The 14,459-nt window shown below is 42.4% G+C and overlaps 2 protein-coding genes across 3 annotated transcripts; both read right to left on the bottom strand.

Annotated features, from left to right (window-relative positions):
• Positions 1–467: 467 nt before the first annotated feature.
• Positions 468–3,145, bottom strand: LOC108699633 (E3 ubiquitin/ISG15 ligase TRIM25). 2 transcript variants are annotated; one of them, XM_018231723.2, is made up of 2 exons: positions 2,664–3,145; positions 468–2,418 (listed from the first exon to the last, which is right to left on the bottom strand). In XM_018231723.2, exon 2 carries the CDS (start codon positions 2,355–2,357, stop codon positions 768–770), a length of 1,590 nt encoding a protein of 529 aa, XP_018087212.1. In that variant the 5' UTR covers positions 2,358–2,418; positions 2,664–3,145; the 3' UTR covers positions 468–767. The 2 variants fall into 2 exon arrangements, with proteins under 2 accessions (XP_018087212.1, XP_041429741.1); XM_041573807.1 differs by having other exon boundaries at positions 2,734–3,145.
• A 5,672-nt stretch (positions 3,146–8,817) lies between these two features.
• On the bottom strand, positions 8,818–11,424 carry LOC733334 (E3 ubiquitin-protein ligase TRIM8). Its single transcript, XM_018231735.2, has one exon. It carries the CDS (start codon positions 11,377–11,379, stop codon positions 10,195–10,197), a length of 1,185 nt encoding a protein of 394 aa, XP_018087224.1. The 5' UTR covers positions 11,380–11,424; the 3' UTR covers positions 8,818–10,194.
• Between the last annotated feature and the right edge of the window lie 3,035 nt (positions 11,425–14,459).

The following is a 14,459-nucleotide window of genomic DNA, read 5'->3' as shown; positions in this document are numbered from 1 at the left end:
AAAAAGAATATACATTCAAATATGATTCAGTAGGTAAAGAAAATATCTGGGCATCACACTTTTCCTACAGAGCTACAAACAAACAACAGACAATAGTTCAAGAACAGTTGAATTGCACTGAAAAAAATGATTCAGGTAATGGAAACCGTAGTGCAGTGCTTGTGATTAGTAACCCCAGGTTCAATCCTGGGGCTGCTGCCGCCTGAGACGGCAGCCCCCCAATTCTGCACCCCTCTCCTGCTATAGCACTCTGTGCACTAGCAGAGCTGCATTACCATTGAAAAACGGAAATTTGCTTCTTAGCGGCCCTGAGTAATCCCACCATTATGCAAATCAAACCCATACATTTAGGACAAGAAAGTGTGGACTATAATCAGGGTTGGACTGGTGGGTGTCCCAGGGGCCCCCCACACCCATCAAGGGCTCCCTGCCGCGCCCCCTAAACCCCCCCCACAATCTGCCCTCCCCCCTCGTGCATGTTGATTAAACATTGGGAGATCAGTTGCCTGGGAAATGCAGGCAGAGTTTGGGTTTGAGCCGGCAGGGCCTACCAGGAGCGCGGCCTACTTGTTTACTATTCATTTATTCAAATGTGCAATGCGGTATTTTGGGGAGTATGTTCTGTACATGTATCCCCCATGAAGTTAAATTCAGAGTAAGGGATATTCATCATGCTAGGATATGCTTTCTTGGCTACGAAACATGGAGTTAGCCATTTTAAGGTTCGTACAATCCAATCACAGGCAAAGGCACATCTGCAAACTTTCTCAGCTAATAATTGTGACCCAACCGTTCTCCCTAAAAAAAGGCCACCCAACCCAGAATGCAGCATGGAGGGGCTCAGTGAATGAGGCAGTGAAGGTGTGTAAGTGTCTGATTGGATCACTCAGCTCATAAAAGGACAGGTGTCCGGCCTCATAGTCCACTGAGATCCTGATCCTGTCACACTGAGCGGTCCGATTCAGATTGCTCTCTTTTCTGTCATGTATAACTGAGTAGATGTTGTTATACTCTCGATACAACCCCCAGGACTTGTTACTATTCCATATCCAGGACTGGATGCCTTTCCTCTCTATACTGGGATAGGCTGCACCTACCCAATAGCTCCCACCATCTTTGATCTCCAGCTCCCAGTAATGTCTCCCTGAAGAAAAACTTCTGGTGCTTAAGACCTGACACCAATGAAACCTCTCAGATGATGGTGGGTAACCCTGGTCTGTTTGTGACAGAGATGCAGTTTTCTCATCCTCTGATACAGCCAAATAATTCCCAGCCGTGTTTATATCCAGTACCAGGTCTGTAGCCTCCTGTCCAGGGAACCACCATCCCTTTATCCCAGCCACAATCCCAGCTAAGCCTGTGAGTAATGTCTCTGAGATACGACCCACATCCAGATCCCCTACATCATTTATATACTCCATTTTTCTGTGCTGACCATCTCCCCCCTCAGCTCTATAAATGTCAGCTCCATCTGCTTGTAGGACAGTGAGTGGATCTGCCATGTTGCACAGCTCCTCAATGTGATGGATCTTCCTGGACAGTTTGTCCTGCTTTATTTTCAGCTGATAGATGTCTTTAGAGAATGGGAGAGAAAGAGCCTTTGTCTGCTTGGAGATCTCATCCAGGACTTGCTTCTCTAGGGCTTCCACCCTTTCCCTGATGTCTCTAAACAGGCCAGTGATTCTCTCTGTCTCACCGGCTGCTTTTTCTTCCACTTTTCTCCTGCTTTGCTCCAGGTTCTGGATTTGTCTCTTAGTCTCCTCTCTCTCTGGGCTTAGTTTCTCCAGAATATGTTTAAGTTTTGCTTTCATCTTCTCAGAAACTACACTCAGCAACTCCACCTTGTGCCCCCGGTGCTCACCAACCAGGCAGCAGGAGGCACAGATATAAGAAACATCTTCAGGGCAGTAAAACTCCAGGATCTTCTTGTGTATATGGCATTTTCTGTGCCCAAAGGAAGTGGTGGGATCAGTTAATACATGTTCTGGTGACTTGCTGTGCTTTACCACATGATAGTCACACAGAGAAGCCTCACAGTGCAGACAGGATTTAGCAGCAGCTACAGGGGAGTCACAGTAAGTGCAGACAATGAAGGAACATTCCTGCTCTGGCTGAGTTGGGAGGAAACACTCTGCTATGTTACGCAGCCTGAGGTTCCTGTTCAGTTCGGGGCGTCTCCTGTATTTCTTTCTACATTCAGGGCAGGAAGGATCTTCCTCTATCCCCTCCTGCCAGTCCCATGTTCTCTCAATACAGATGAGGCAGAAGTTATGGCCACACGGGAGGGTTACTGGCTCTGTATAAATCTCCCGGCACACCGAGCAGCTCAGCTCAGATCTCACAACAGCAGCCGCCATCGCTTAATGTCATTTACAGTATACAGTGTGACAGCCAGGGGGCGTTATCTCATAATAAGACCTGTAAGAAAAGCACTCTATAAAAAACGTGCACAGCACATGAAAACTATGAACTGTAACTAAGACACTGGCACCGTACTCCCAACATTAAATAATACTGTGACTCCCAGCATTTAATACTACTGTGACTCCCAGCATAAAATACTACTGTGACTCCCAGCATAATTTAACACAATGACCCCACTCTGGGAAGATTTTTGATATATATTTATATAGCAATATGAATATTATAATAAATAGCATTACCATGTGCTTCTTGCTTCAAAACAGAGTTGGGTGATCTGTGGGTGTTCGTTGGTGGCCTGTCCTTACTTACTTGGTGTCAGGTTCAAACGGGCGTTTGTTTCCTTATGCGTCATATGTGTGCTTCTCTTCCTGGCATTTAGGTTTCGGGGAGGGACCAGGGAAGGGGGTGTGCTGGCTGAACTTTTACTTAGACAGGGAGATCTGTGGAACTGGAAATACAATTTATGGGCTAGAATGGAAGACATAAAGGGAAAGAAGAGATCAGGGCCGCCATCGGGGTGCACAGGCCTGGGCCTGAAGAGGGCCCGGATGTGATTTCCGAAATAACCGGGCCCCCTTTGACAACACCGAAGCATCACACCTTGCCTCTCCTGAGGTCCTGAACAGACGAAGTGCCGAACAGTCGAAGTTCCGAAGCGGCAAAAAGACCAGAAGTCACAAAAAACAGCTTTAATTGAAGTCCTGAAGCGACGAAAAGACCCAAAGTCACAAAAACAGCCGAAACGGAAGTCCTGAAGCGACGAAAATATTTTTCTTTTAAAAATATTCCCTGGGGGCCCTAATTTTTTTTAACTTGTAAGGGGGGACCTGGCACCAATGTTTTTTTAAAAAAAAAACTTTTATGGGGGGCCCTGGTGCCTATTATTTTTTTAACTTGCAGGGGGGGCCCGACCACCAATTAAAAAAAAACAACTTTTATAAATAAACCATAATCTTGGTGTAATATTTCATCCTGTTGGGTTTGTTTCCCACTGGTGCTAATATAAAGGGTCTTATACTGTGTGCAGGGCTCTATGCAAAGTGCACCTTTCCCCCTGCTCTGCACTAGTCAAATTGCTGCAAGTCTGTGGTTGGACAACTGAACTCAGAGACCCACCCCCATGAATAGACCACTGCCTGTGTTTGGCCGCACTGTATTCATGAGGGAAGGAGGGAGACACGTTGTCATTCAGATACACAAGCAAGGGAGCAGCTGCGGCACAACGGGGCCCCTGTACGTACCACCTGCCCTATGCCAGCCAATAAGGACAGCTCCTCCCCTGCACCCACTGCGGGTCAGGTACAAAGTCAACTCATGAATTCAGGGTCACAGTAAATATGGGGGTGTATTTCCAGGCATCTCACGGCCAAACATCATTTTAACTTCCATGTTAAATGGGAAGTTCACAACAGTTTATAATTTGGGGGCCACTGCAAGTGAATCCTGAGGCTGTAACCTGTGCTGAGATCTATTGTAGTTTCCATTCTCTAGCCTGACATTATAAAGGCTGCGCCATTCAACACTTAAAGTGGATCTGTCACCCAGACACAAAAATCTATATAAGAAAAGTCCTTTTCAAATTAAACATGAAATCTAATTTCTATTTTTTATTAAAGGAAAACTATACCCCCAAAATGAATACTTGAGCAACAGACAGTTTATATCAAATTGAATGACATAGTAAAGAATCTTACCAAACTGGAATATATATTTACATAAATATTGCCCTTTTACATCTCTTGCCTTGAACCACCATTTCGTGACTCTATCTGTGCTGCCTCAGAGATCACCTGACCAGAAATACTACAACACTAACTGTAACAGGAAGAAGTGAGGAAGCAAAAGGCAGAACTCTGTCTGTTAATTGGCTCATGTGACCTTACATGTGGTTTGTATGTGTACACAGTAAATCTTACGATCTCTAGGGGCGGCCCTTATTTTTTAAAATGGCAATTTTCTATTTATGATTACCCAATGGCACATACTACTAAAAAAGTATATTATTATGATAATGGTTCATTTACATGAAGCAGGGTTTTACACATGAGCTGTTTTACTCAGTATCTTTTAATAGAGACCTACATTGTTTGGGGGGTATAGTTTTCCTTTAAAGCATTCATAGCTGTTGTAAGCTCATTTAAAAAACTCAGCTGTCAATCAAATATTGTCTGCCCCTCCTCTATGCCCTGGGCATAGAGGCGGGACAGACAATTACTTTCACTTTCCATTCAGCACTTCCTACATGTCACTGCTCTCCCCACATTCCCCCCAATCTCTTCACCATTTAATTGTGTAGCCAGGACATGGGGATGGACATTAGGTCCCCCATTCTGGTGCACAAACAAGATTCTGAGATGATACAAGACTTGTCTTAATAACAGTGTCCCACAAAATGGCTCCTGCCTACTTGTTATAATTATGAATTCCCAGACTGATGGAAACAAGATTTAAATAAATTATACAGTGTAATTAAAGTTCATTCTGCTTGACTAATGTGATAAAATAGGATTTTGAAAAAGAATTTGGGTGATGGTTCCCAGAGCCGGACTGGGAGCAAAAAGCAGCCCGGGCAATAAACAAACCAAGCAGCCCACGTGTAAACATACACACACAGACACACACACACAAAGAGACACACAAACACAGAGAGACACACACAAACACACACAAACACAGAGACACACACAGACACACAAAGAGAGACAAACACAGAGAAACACACACAGAGACACAAACACACACAAACACAGACACACACAAACACAGGGAAACACACAAACACAGAGAGACACACAAAGAAACACACAAAGAGACACACACACACAAAAAGACACACAAACACAGAGAGACACAAACAAAGAGAAACACACACAGAGACACACACACAAAAACACAGAGAGACACACACAGACACACACAAACACAGGGGAAAACACACAGAGACACACAAACACAGAGAGACACACAAACACAGGGAAACACAAACACAGGGAAACACACACACAGAGACACAAACACAGAGACACACACACAGACACCCCTACCTCTCCTAGGAGCTTCCTGAAACAGCACGGGAACTCTGACACCCTGTCTGCTGGCCAATCAGAGGGACTTTGACTTCCTGACTAATCTTAGGAGGAGGGAGGAGGAAGGAACACGCAGCTGCTTGCTGTGTCTGTGAAGGAGAATCACAGCGTGCATGCTGTAAGTCTCTCTACCTCAAATCGCCATAAAGCAGAAGCGGCCCATTTCACAGGTAAATGGAGCGGCCCTTCGGGAAATTGCCCGAACTGACAGATTGTCAGTCCGGGCCTGATGGTTCCCCTTTAAAGGAACAGTTTAGTGTGAAAATAAACTGGGTAAATAGATAGTCTGTGCAAAATTAAAAATGTATCTAATATAGTTAGTTAGGCAAAAATGTAATGTATAAAGGCTGGAGTGAGTGGATGTGTAACATAATAGCCAGAACACTACTTCCTGCTTTTCAGCTCTCTAACTCTGAGTTAGTCAGTGACTGTAAGGGGGGCCACATGGGACATAACTGTTCAGTGAGTTTGCAATTGATCCTCAGCATTCAGCTCAGATTCAAAAGCAACAGTTATGACCCATGTGGCCCCCCTCAACTCTCTGATTAATTAATGCCTGGTAACCAATCAGTGGAAAGCAAGAGAGCTGAAAAGCAGGAAGTAGTGTTCTGGCTATTATGTTACCAAGTTCAGTCCAGTGAGCATTTATTGGAGCTTTTAAACAGGATAGCGGCTTGTTCATTAACAGGTATGTGCCATTGTGCCTATATAAACCCAAGTGTTGCCAACCTTTTCTAGTGGAGGTTCTGCCTCCCTCTAGCCCACCGCTTACTAATCTGTCTTGATCTCTTACACACGTGAAAAAGGGCTTTTTAAAGGGGAACTATCACAAACTGAACTCTTAACTCTTCTAAACAAGGGGTGCAACCCCAAAAAGATGTATTAGACCTAACTGTCAATCAAAATCAGACTCCAACTCCTCCATGAGGGGAGAATGAAAAGAGACAGATCTGCTGAGAGCAGGGATAGTGAAAACTCACTCGATCTCGTAAATTGTAGAAATAGTTTAATTTATTATTTCATTATTTTGGTGTGATAACGATTATGTAAAAAGTGTGTTTTTAGGAAGGTCATGCTTAGTTGCTAAACAATTTTCTGACTGCTGGAGGAGTAATGTAAGAAAAGCCCCAGCCAATCAAAACATTGTCATGCCCTCAAGTGCAATCTTATCATGTCAGTAATCATGTCACTGATTAATAAGTAGTGGACTTTGAGGAGGCACCTCCATTAGAAAAAATTAGAAACACTAGAGTAAATATAGGCATAGTCACATGTGCCTGTTCATACCTGAAACATTCTGCTCTTTCCATGTTCTCTCAATACAGATCAGACAGAAGTTATGGCAACACGGCAGGGTTACAGGCTCTGTATAAATCTCCCGGCACATTGAATCTCTACCCAGTATGCCCAACTTGAGGTGGGCAATATCGGACTGATGATTGGATAACAATGAGAAGAATATGGGCAGTTGGGTCGAGGATTGCATCGATGAACCAATGCAGTTCTCGATCTGACTCCATCTGGATGACTTTCAGGCACATATCAATTGGGGAAGCCCATCTGAGGGCTGACGGCAGCTTACATCTGCTTGTGTATGGGTAGGGCTGCCACCTTTTTCTGGAAAAATATACCGACCTTCCTATCTATTTAACTTCTTCCCTATTAATAACATTGGGATCAGCCATAATTTTTACCAGCCAGGCCTATAAAATACTGGCCAGGTGGCAACCCTATGTATGGGGCCCTTCAACAGGCTTCTGAGACCAATATCTGGGCAAAAAACGGTGACCAGACAAGTTTGATTTTCCTGCCCAATTGAGGACTGCATTGGGTAGTTGATGCAGTCCTCGTAATCCGATTGTTGGGTCATATTGCTGAATGATAGGATTAGCCTGATATTGCCTGCCTTTTTTTGTGGGCATATCAGGGGAAAGCTCTGCTACTTTGGTGACCTCGACCAAACGAGCAGTTCTTACAGTGTATGGCCACCTTGAGGTGGGCAATATCAGGCTGATCCGACCGTGGGCCCTACATTCGGGTCATATGGTTGGTTGGATCAAGGAACCACATCAACATACAGATGCGGTCCGACGGGATTTTTACTCCTGCCCAATCGACATCTGGCCGACTTTGATTTTTTTTTGTGTAATAATAAAATAGTAGCTTGTACTTGATCCCAACTAAGATATAATTAATCCTTATTGGAAGCAAAACCAGCCTATTGGGTTTATTTAATGTTTACATGATTTTCTAGTAGACTTAAGGTATGAAGATGTAAATTAAGGAAAGATCCGTTATCCTAAAAACCCCAGGTCCTGAGTATTCTGGATAACAGGTCCCATACCTGTATTATATTAATATTATTATTAACACAGACCTTACAATTGAAGGTAAACTTTTCACTTAAAGGGATACTGTCATGGGAAAAAACATTTTTTTCAAAATGAACCAGTTAATAGTGCTGCTCCAGCAGAATTCTGCACTGAAATCCATTTCTCAAAAGAGCAAACAGATTTTTTTTATATTTAGTTTCGAAATCTGACATGGGGCTAGACATATTGTCAATTTCCCAGCTACCCCAAGTCATGTGACTTGTGCTCTGATAAACTTCAATCACTCTTTACTGCTGTACTGCAAGTTGGACTATCACCCCCCTCCCTTTCAGCAGCCAAACAACAGAACAATGGGAAGGTAACCAGATAGCAGCTCCCTAACACAAGATAACAGCTGCCTGGTAGATCTAAGAACAACACTCAATAGTAAAATCCAGGTCCCACTGAGACACATTCAGTTACATTGAGAAGGAAAAACAGCAGCCTGCCAGAAAGCATTTCTCTCCTAAAGTGCAGGCACAAGTCACATGACCAGGGGCAGCTGGGAAATTGACAATATGTCTAGCCCCATGTCAGATTTCAAAATTGAATAACAAAATCTGTGCTCTTTTGAGAAATGGATTTCAGTGCAGAATTCTGCTGGAGTAGCACTATTAACTGATGTGTTTTGAAAAAAACATGTTTTCCGATGACAGGATCCCTTTAAGGCACTGGTTTGTCTAGGCCTCAGATTTTATGTGTTGCTGTAATATGGATTGGGCCTAGAGTGTAGCAATATTCATTACATTAGTAAACCCAGACGTGACAACTCCCCTGTATATGTCAGGAGTCTTACTGATTTAAGCCCTTTTCACCTGGTTACCCACAATAACAGGTTTGCCTCTGCAGCATTCCTACACTCACCTCCAGTGCTCTCATAGGCTTGTGCTACAGAGAAGTCCTCAAATAAGCAATATATAGACGTAATGCAAAAGTGAAAATTTAATATGACCTTTTTCTGTTTTTATTGATTTTCATATAGTTATATTGCATACATATACATTCAAAGCACTGTTTATACATTTCACTGCTAGTATCACAGGTAGTAATCTGTACACTGTACATTGTAGCAAATCTATGCTAAAGCTTCAAATAAGAGATGTGTGCAAAGCAACTGTACAGCTTTGGACTACATTATCATTATCAGAATCAAACCTTAGTTGTGCACATAAGTGGAATGAGATGTAAATACATTGTAGAAGACTAAAATAATATACAATAAAATATAAACAGATTATACCTCTCGGTTCTATTCTCTATTTCTCAATTATTACACTATTATTATCATTATTGAAATATGTGAACCACCCCTTTAACCAACCAGAATAATACTTCTTGAATAAGTGATAATTATGAATATAAGCCATTGCTGGCTGCATAGAAGCACATAACAATTCAGTTTCCCAAACCTGACACCAGGTCTCAACCACCTAACCTTTCCAACATACCAACATGCTAGGGCTTCTAATTCTAACCAAGCCCCATGCCTATTTCTCACACCTGAGCTACACTTCATTCTGTCTCCTCTCCCCACATTCTGACTACTCCTTAGGGCAGCCCAACCACATCCACAGCTGTGAGAAGACATCCTGACTCTTGATAACTCAACAGCCACTCCAAGAACAAGAAATGGGATGTCAGGAAGATGTCTGCTACCTCTGCTGGCCTAGCTTCTCCAAAGTTAGTAGGATATCTTGCCCCACTACTTTACAAACCTTTCCAAGCTACAATTTCCATAATCCCATAAAGAACACATATCTGGAGGCTCTATTCTTCTCCCTAGTCATGTCTCACCTCACATCTGTGGCCAGAAGGAAGTCATCTAAAAGAAGATGCCTGGGTCTCAGGGCTCAGTGAAGGCAGGAATATAAGTGCCAATTAGCTAGTGCCCAGACTGGCATGATTTGTTGCCCTCAAGAATTGAATAGACCTGCTTCCACTGAGTTCCAATGGCGGGAATGGCCAGCAGCTTTCCCGTTTTCATAGTAGCAACCTGTAATAAAGGTCCCATTAAGTTGATAATTGAAATTGCTGATGGTAAAGCCCATGTGTCCGAAAGTTGCCTGAAATTTCTCCACAAATAGGAAGAATGAAGCAATGTGTAGGTTTAACCACATGTGATTCCAATTAATGCCAGTGTAGAAGCATTTTTTATGAGATTTGTCGCACATAGTCATGTATTTTTATCACAACAACAAATCTCGCCGTTGGTCATAACCCTAAATCTAACGGTTCTTAAAGTGAGTCCTGCCCTAGGTATCAGGTACTCTGGTGGGCCAGAGAAAGCCCAGTCTGACATAGCTGCCCTACAACTACCAGTAAACTCTACTATGAGTTAAACTCCTGGTTGTTAAATCTGGATTAATTTGAAATACATTTGAGGTTTGTGGGTACTTCCTTTGTGTTAGTGGGGTGGAGGGGCAAGAAGTCGTTTTTTTCCCAATTATGTCTGGAAACGTATCTTTAACCTGCTGTCCATTGATCTTTCCTTTCACAGCTGCCACAATCTCATCTAATCCTGCATATAAATTCATTGATATCAATGTCCTAAAACCAAGTTCACTTTCTTGGAAACTATTATCTCTTAGGTCTGCCCCAAAAAAACTGGTTCCTGTAGAATGCCATTTATCAGCCCCTACCAATGGATAACTCATTCTAAGGTAGTTCTCAGGGCAATGGATATTCCAGAACGTCTCATTGTTTTCTTTTTCCAGTTGCTGGATTAGATGATGGCAGTAGAGGGAAAGTTCTTCTTGTTTCCTGGAGATGTCACTCAGGAGTCTCTTCTCTAAAGCTTCCAACTGTTCCCTGATGTCTCTAAACAGGTTGGTGACTCTCTCTCTCTCACCAGCTGCTTTTTCTTGGCTTTCTCTCATTTGATCTTGTAGGTGCTGGATTTGTCTTTCAATCTCGTTTCTTTCTGGGCTCAGTTTCACCAGAACTTTCCTCAGTTTTTCTTTCTTTTTCTCAGCCTCACTCAACAGCTCCACCTTGTGGCCCCTGTGCTCTCCGGCCAGCCAACAGGATGAACAGAAATAGTCATCATGCTCGGTGCAGTAAAAGTGTAGGTTTCTTCTGTGGATGAAGCATTTTCTTTCCTCTGGTTTGGTTGGTTGAGTTAAGGTGTGTTTCTCAGATATGCTGTGCTTTAGCAAATGGTGAGCACATAGAGAAACCTCACAGTGCAGGCAGGATTTAGCAGCAGGTATAGGAAAGTCACAGTAAGTGCAAAGTACACCCTCCGGCTCTGGTTGGGAGGGAAGAAAATGTTTGACTATGTCACGAAGCCTGAGGTTTCTGTTCAGTTCAGGGCGTCTCCTGTATGTCCGTCTGCATTCAGGGCAGGAAGGATCTTCCTCTATGTTCCTCTGCTCTTCCCATGTTCTCTCAATACAGATGAGACAGAAGTTATGGCCACACGGTAGTGTTACAGGCTCTGTATAAATCTCCCAGCACAGCGGGCAGGTTATATCCACTCTCAGATCAGCAGCCGCCATCGCTGAAACCAACAACAGGAACTCAATGCTAAAACTGAAAGTAATTTGATCCTCTATATGAGGAGGGGGCAGGGTGGAATGTTTACTGTTCAAGTTACTGGCAAGCACTTTAACCCTTTCGCTGCCAGCCGATTTGGTATTTTATTTTATTGCCAGACCATTTTTGAACATTTTGCACTCTTTCCTGTTTAGGGGCCTTTCCTGGCAGGGTCTTTTAGTTTACCCAGGAAAACAATATGTCATTTTTGTTTTCGGGACAACCTGAGCTTTCAAAATTTGCTAGAATAAGTGTCTAAAAAAATGCAAAAAAATCATGTTTCACACAGAACAATCACATATATCAGAAACATCATTTATTTTATGTACGAGAACACGGTTGATTTGGAAAGGTCTATGGGGCAAATTCACTAAAGAGCGAAGCGGCTGACGCTGGCGCAAATTCACCAGCGTGACGTCATTTCGTTACTTCGCCGATTTACTAACGGGTGCTGGCGTAAATTCGCTAGCGAAGTGGACCTACTCTAGCGCTACTTCGCACCCTTACGCCAGGCGAAGTTGCGCTATGTCGATGGGACGTTACTACGCTAATTCACTAACAACTCCATTTTATTTTATGAAGCTTTCCCAGGCGTGTGTAGTGTAATGTATTTGCTGCTACATATACGTCCATTGTACTTTAACTTGGCGCCGTATGCAAATTAGGCATCGCTAGCGCAACTTCGCTTTGCTTGACGAATTAACGCTGGCGCAACTTCGCTACCAATCACCTCCCTGAGCGCAACTTCGGATTTTAATGAATTAGTGGCGACCTGGCGAAACTTCACCTGGCGAAGTGCAGCGAAGCGTGGCAAAGCCTGCGCTAGCGCAACTCCGCAGGTTAGTGAATTTGCCCCTGTCTTCTGAACGCGCTAATACCAAATATATATCGTTTTATGGAGATTTCTCACTTGTATAGATCAAAATCTACAAGCAGTACACTACCAAATTTCCAAAGCACCTCTCCCCAAAACAGCATACTTCTGATTTCAAGGCCAAACATTCCACTAACAGTAGGTTTACCCTAGAAAACTACCCATTATTAGGAAGACCAGATTCTGGAGAATCAAAAATGAGTAAATATATCGTTGTACTCCAAACTACCAAGTTGCAATTCTTTCCTAAAGTTATAATTCTTTATAGAAATGTGTGATTTTTAAAAAAAAAATTACTTCAAAGCTTCCAATGTACAGCATCATATCTCCCACTTATTATTAGCTACCAAGGTAAAACACCCTAAATATGAATGCCAGGAGTCCATTGAACGATTTGATGCCCAATATATGGCATATAAGATAGACATAGGCACATTTATGGCATTTTGGGGGGGGGGGCAAAGGTAGAACAAAGTATGTTCACCCCAGAAAACCATATATTTTCAGTAAGTACACATTGACCTGAATCCAAATTGGGTATGCATGGCTTTCCACTCTAAAGCACCAAACCTTTCCTAAATTTGGTGACGTTGGTGACATTTCCAAAAAATCACCTCAAAACTTTCAACCTGCAGCATCTTATCTCCCACATACTATTGAGTACCAAGATAAAACCCCCCAAATATGAAAGCCTGTGGTCAACAGTTTTATGTCCAATATGTGGCGTATTGGGGCCGCAAAATGAGGACACCCCCATATGGTCTGTCATTTCAGTTACTGCAAAATCAACACATTTACAGCAATTTTTGAGGGCAGAGGTAGAAAAAAAGTACACTCACCCAACTACTGTATATATTTTTGTAAACTACACATTCAAAACGAATCCAAAATAGGTAATAATGTATTTCTACTCCAAACAACTCAACTGCAAAGCTATGCTAAATGCAGCAGTTTTTATGACATTTCTGAAAATCGCCTAAAAATATTGATATTGGTCACATTTATCTTACCCAATTTCTTACATACAATTGTAAAGCACCCTAAATGTGGATGCCAAGGGTCTACTGAACAGTTTGATGCCCAATATGCATAGATATACCCAGGGCCGCCATTAGAAATCACGGGGCCCCGTACAACAAAATTTTTGGGGCCCCCTGGGCCCCGCCCACACTGACGACCAAGCTCCACCCCATATCCCGCCCACTCCACATCGCAGTTAAAAGACCACACAGACATCAGCGCTAAAAAAGTAACCCCCCCACACACAAGTTGTAAAAAGCTATTGATGGTCAGGGTCCCCTTATAAAAAATTGGGGCCCCAAAAAAAAAAATTACATTTTTTTTTTTTTTTTTAAAAACATTGGTGGCAGGGGCCCCCTTATAAGTTAAAAACAAATTGGGGCCCCAAAAAAAAATTTGAAAAAAAAAACTTTTTTTGAAAAAAACTGGTGGCAGGGGCCCCTTACAAGTTAAAAACAAATTGGGGCCCCAAAAAAAAATTTGAAAAAAAAAAACTGGTGGCAGGGGCCCCCTTACAAGTTAAAAAAATTTCGGGCCACCAAAAAGAAAATTAATTTTTTTTTAAAAAAAAAAAACAATGGTGGCAAGGGGCCCCTTACGAGTTAAAAAAAAAAATTGGGGCCCCAAAAAAAAAGTTTAAAAAAAAAGATTGGTGGCAGGGGCCTATAGAATATTAAAATAATACATTGGTGGCCAGGGAATTAAAAAAAAAAAAACACACATACTGGTGTTCAGTAGAATTGAACTCATGGCTTCAGTACTTCAACTTCGCCTCCTTTCGTGACTTCGGGTCTTTTCACCGCTTCAGGACTTCAATTTCGGCTGTGTAGGAAAAATAACTGCTCGCCAACAAAATTGGATATTGCTCCTATTTTGTACTTCTTTATAAAATTCAGAGGGTTATGCCTTTTGAAAGAAAAGATTATTTATTTGATAAATTCAGTTATTGCAAAACAGGTATACAACCTTAGTTGATCTTCATGTGCTGGTAATGGGAGAGAGAGAGAGCAGTCCTTGATGACAAAATCCTTTAGAAGGGTTGCTCCTTGTTATTGATGGTTTTCTCTCTCTGATCTTCTTAGCTTGAAGGTCAGTTTATATACTTTTTCAGTCCAATACAAATGCATTGAACACCTCTAGATCCTCCCA

The sequence above is a fragment of the Xenopus laevis genome, chromosome 8L (genome assembly GCF_017654675.1).
Source record: "Xenopus laevis strain J_2021 chromosome 8L, Xenopus_laevis_v10.1, whole genome shotgun sequence".
NCBI lineage: Eukaryota > Metazoa > Chordata > Amphibia > Anura > Pipidae > Xenopus > Xenopus laevis.
Note: the sequence above shows the minus strand (reverse complement) of the source record. Positions and strands in the feature narration are given on the sequence as shown.

Coding starts and splice junctions, on each gene's coding strand:
- LOC108699633 (XM_018231723.2), bottom strand. CDS start 2,357: ATGGCGGCTGCTGTTGTGAGATCTGAGCTGAGCTGCTCGGTGTGCCGG.
- LOC733334 (XM_018231735.2), bottom strand. CDS start 11,379: ATGGCGGCTGCTGATCTGAGAGTGGATATAACCTGCCCGCTGTGCTGG.